At 44.1% G+C, this 2,584-nt stretch overlaps 1 protein-coding gene across 1 annotated transcript in view; it reads right to left on the bottom strand.

Annotated features, from left to right (window-relative positions):
- Positions 1-473: 473 nt before the first annotated feature.
- The window catches only part of GPR50 (G protein-coupled receptor 50), a 40,605-nt gene continuing 38,494 nt past the window's right edge, over positions 474-2,584 (bottom strand). Inside the window, exon 2 of the mRNA XM_031056061.1 lies at positions 474-1,543. Within this exon, the coding sequence (XP_030911921.1) occupies positions 675-1,445 (771 nt within the window). The 5' untranslated portion in view covers positions 1,446-1,543 and the 3' untranslated portion in view covers positions 474-674. The remainder of the gene's footprint in view (positions 1,544-2,584) is intronic.

A 2,584-nucleotide genomic window follows, 5' to 3' on the forward strand; every position in this document is an offset into this window, starting at 1 on the left:
GTCATATGTCATATACTTACTCATGGCCTGGGAAGGAGAGTGCAAGGGTACTTAATGTCTGTAGATACTCAATTAAAATGAGTGCATCAGACACACAGTGGTCTGGCTTCTGCCTGCCTCACATCTAGCCCAGGCTAGCTCCTAAACCTTAAAAGAAAGGAAAAAGGAAAACACACACCATGCCCATACATACACCTGCTGGCTAATATGGTTACTTATCTATAATGTAAAAAGCCATGCAGTTTACACTTTGTTTGATACAGTTCAGGTTAAGTTAATGATAGAAAAATAGAATTCAGAGGGAGGGGAGAAAGGTTTGTGGGTAATAAATGGCAATTTTGCTGCCTCTTGAAGGTTGCATTTCAAGCATAACTGCATTTCTCCATGCACTCTGAACGCTTCCCTTTTCGGGTATTGGCATGCTTGTGGCAAAAGCAACCAAACCGATTAATTAGGCACACAGTGAAAGATGACATTAAAAAAAAAAAAGATCAGTTATTTCCCTTCTGAAAATTCTTATTCAAAGCCTTGATGTCACAGCAATAAGCTAAGCATGAAAGGTTGCAGACTCCTTCCTTGCATGAGGGCAACACCAGCTGTGCAATGCACACAGCTAGAAAGGCTCTTATATATTATATATACAACTGTAATCCAGAATAAATAGTAGTCCTGACTCATAGGTGTATTTCAGCGTGGTTGTTGTTGGTTGTTATGGCTGGAGAATGCTTGCTTTTCATCCCTTCTGTCCCGCCCTTGGACACATCAATGAACAGCAGCCTGGGAGTCCACAGTGTCAGCAATATCCTTTTGTATTCCTTCCGAAAATTCTGGTTAAGAAGCCCATAGATCACAGCATTGAGGCAGCTGTTAAAATAGGCCATAAAATAGCTCAGGACAAAAAGCCATTCTGGAATGTGTGGCTGCACTTTTGAAGGATTAATTGAAACAGCAAGGCCAATAAAGTTTAATGGTCCCCAGCACACAGCAAAAAGGACAAAAACCACAAACATAGTCAAGAAGTTTCGGATGTCAGCCGCCCTGAGTTTCTGCTTGCAGTCTTGTCTCACCCGGTGTTTGACTTGAATCACCAAGATCCAGATCCGTAGGTAGCAAAACGTCACGACGGAGAGCGGGACGATGAAGTGAACCACCACCACCGTGATGGTGTACGACGTGCTCACCGTCTGGGCAAAGGTGCAGGAGTAAATCCGGGGGTCATACTGCAGGGAGCCAACAAAGAAGTTTGGCACAATTGCCACCACTGTGAGCGCCCAGGTGAGGCAGAGATAGCAGCAGGTGTTCTTCAGGTTGAAGAGCTTGTCGTACCGAAGGCTGTGGCAGATGTAGCAGTAGCGGTTGATCGCGATCGCCGTGATGTTGAAAATGGACCCGATGACACTCAAGCCCATCAGGAACCCACTTATCTGGCAGTGGACGTTTCCCATGGTCCATCCATTGTGGAAGATGGCACTTAAGATCAGAGGGTACGGATAAACTGCAACCACAAGGTCTGCAACGGACAAGCTGACAACAAAGATGTTGCCTACAAAAAAGAAGAGACCATGAGAGGTTAGTGTAGGTCCAGATGGACAACTTGCAACTCAAAACTCCTCTTTAGGCCTAAGTCCTCTGATGGGCTTCACTCTATTGTCCACTTGGAATTTGAAACCCTAGAAAATAAGACTTTGCTCTACTAGTGACAGCAAGGGAGAGTAACTAGGCATGATTGACCTGCATGTTCCTTCTTAGGAACAGTCTGCACTAGAAATGTTATCTTTAACTTGGCTACAGCTGGTAGTCAGGTACCTGTGGTCCTCTAAGTTGTGTAGGAGAGAAGGATTTTGTTCTCCTTGTTAACCAGCCAGCTTGACTCTCTCTGACCATCATGGGCCAAAGGAGTATTGTAGGCAGTTTATGTTTTCAGTGGTTTATTCATTTCACTGACAGCAGCTGCACAGGAAAAGTCTCTCTTGTTCTCTTGCAGGTATGCATTCACCAGATTTTCTGCACTGTTCATGCTAATGATTGTGTGTTCTTCAAGGAACCATGTGCAGGCAGCCTTGATGTACTTATCTTAGTTGGTGTATTTTCCTGTCTTTTTAATGTTAAAGCTGTCCAGTTCAATATGGAAGGTCAGTCACTTCTTCACTGTCTGGTCCTGGGCAGACAATGTGATTAATAAGCTGCAGTCAGTCATCTCTGCAGAGTATGTGCTGCAGCTTGTTCATTTAGGCTCTACAACAGAGAGTTGAGAGTCTCTGCAAGTATAAAACAATTTAATTCCTTATTAGATTGAAAATGCTGCATTGTGTGGGACAACACTTGACAGCTCCATTGTGAGGGGCAGCCTCCCATGACCTGGGTGACCAGTGACCTTCTAACAGCATTTGCTGCTCATTTCATGAGTCTGCTGTATTTTCAGGGAGGCAAAAAGCCTTTCTGTTCAGTCTGCCAGTCAGTATAGAGGATTGCATTAAGAAAAGGACCCTGAGGTCTTGTGGGAATTGGTGTAACTACAGGACTAGCTATAATGTGGAAAAGGACATCTCTCAATACTCAGCATTTTGATGAACACAGAGAATGT

The sequence above is a fragment of the Geospiza fortis genome, unplaced genomic scaffold (genome assembly GCF_000277835.1).
Source record: "Geospiza fortis unplaced genomic scaffold, GeoFor_1.0 scaffold157, whole genome shotgun sequence".
Taxonomy (NCBI): Eukaryota; Metazoa; Chordata; class Aves; order Passeriformes; family Thraupidae; genus Geospiza; species Geospiza fortis.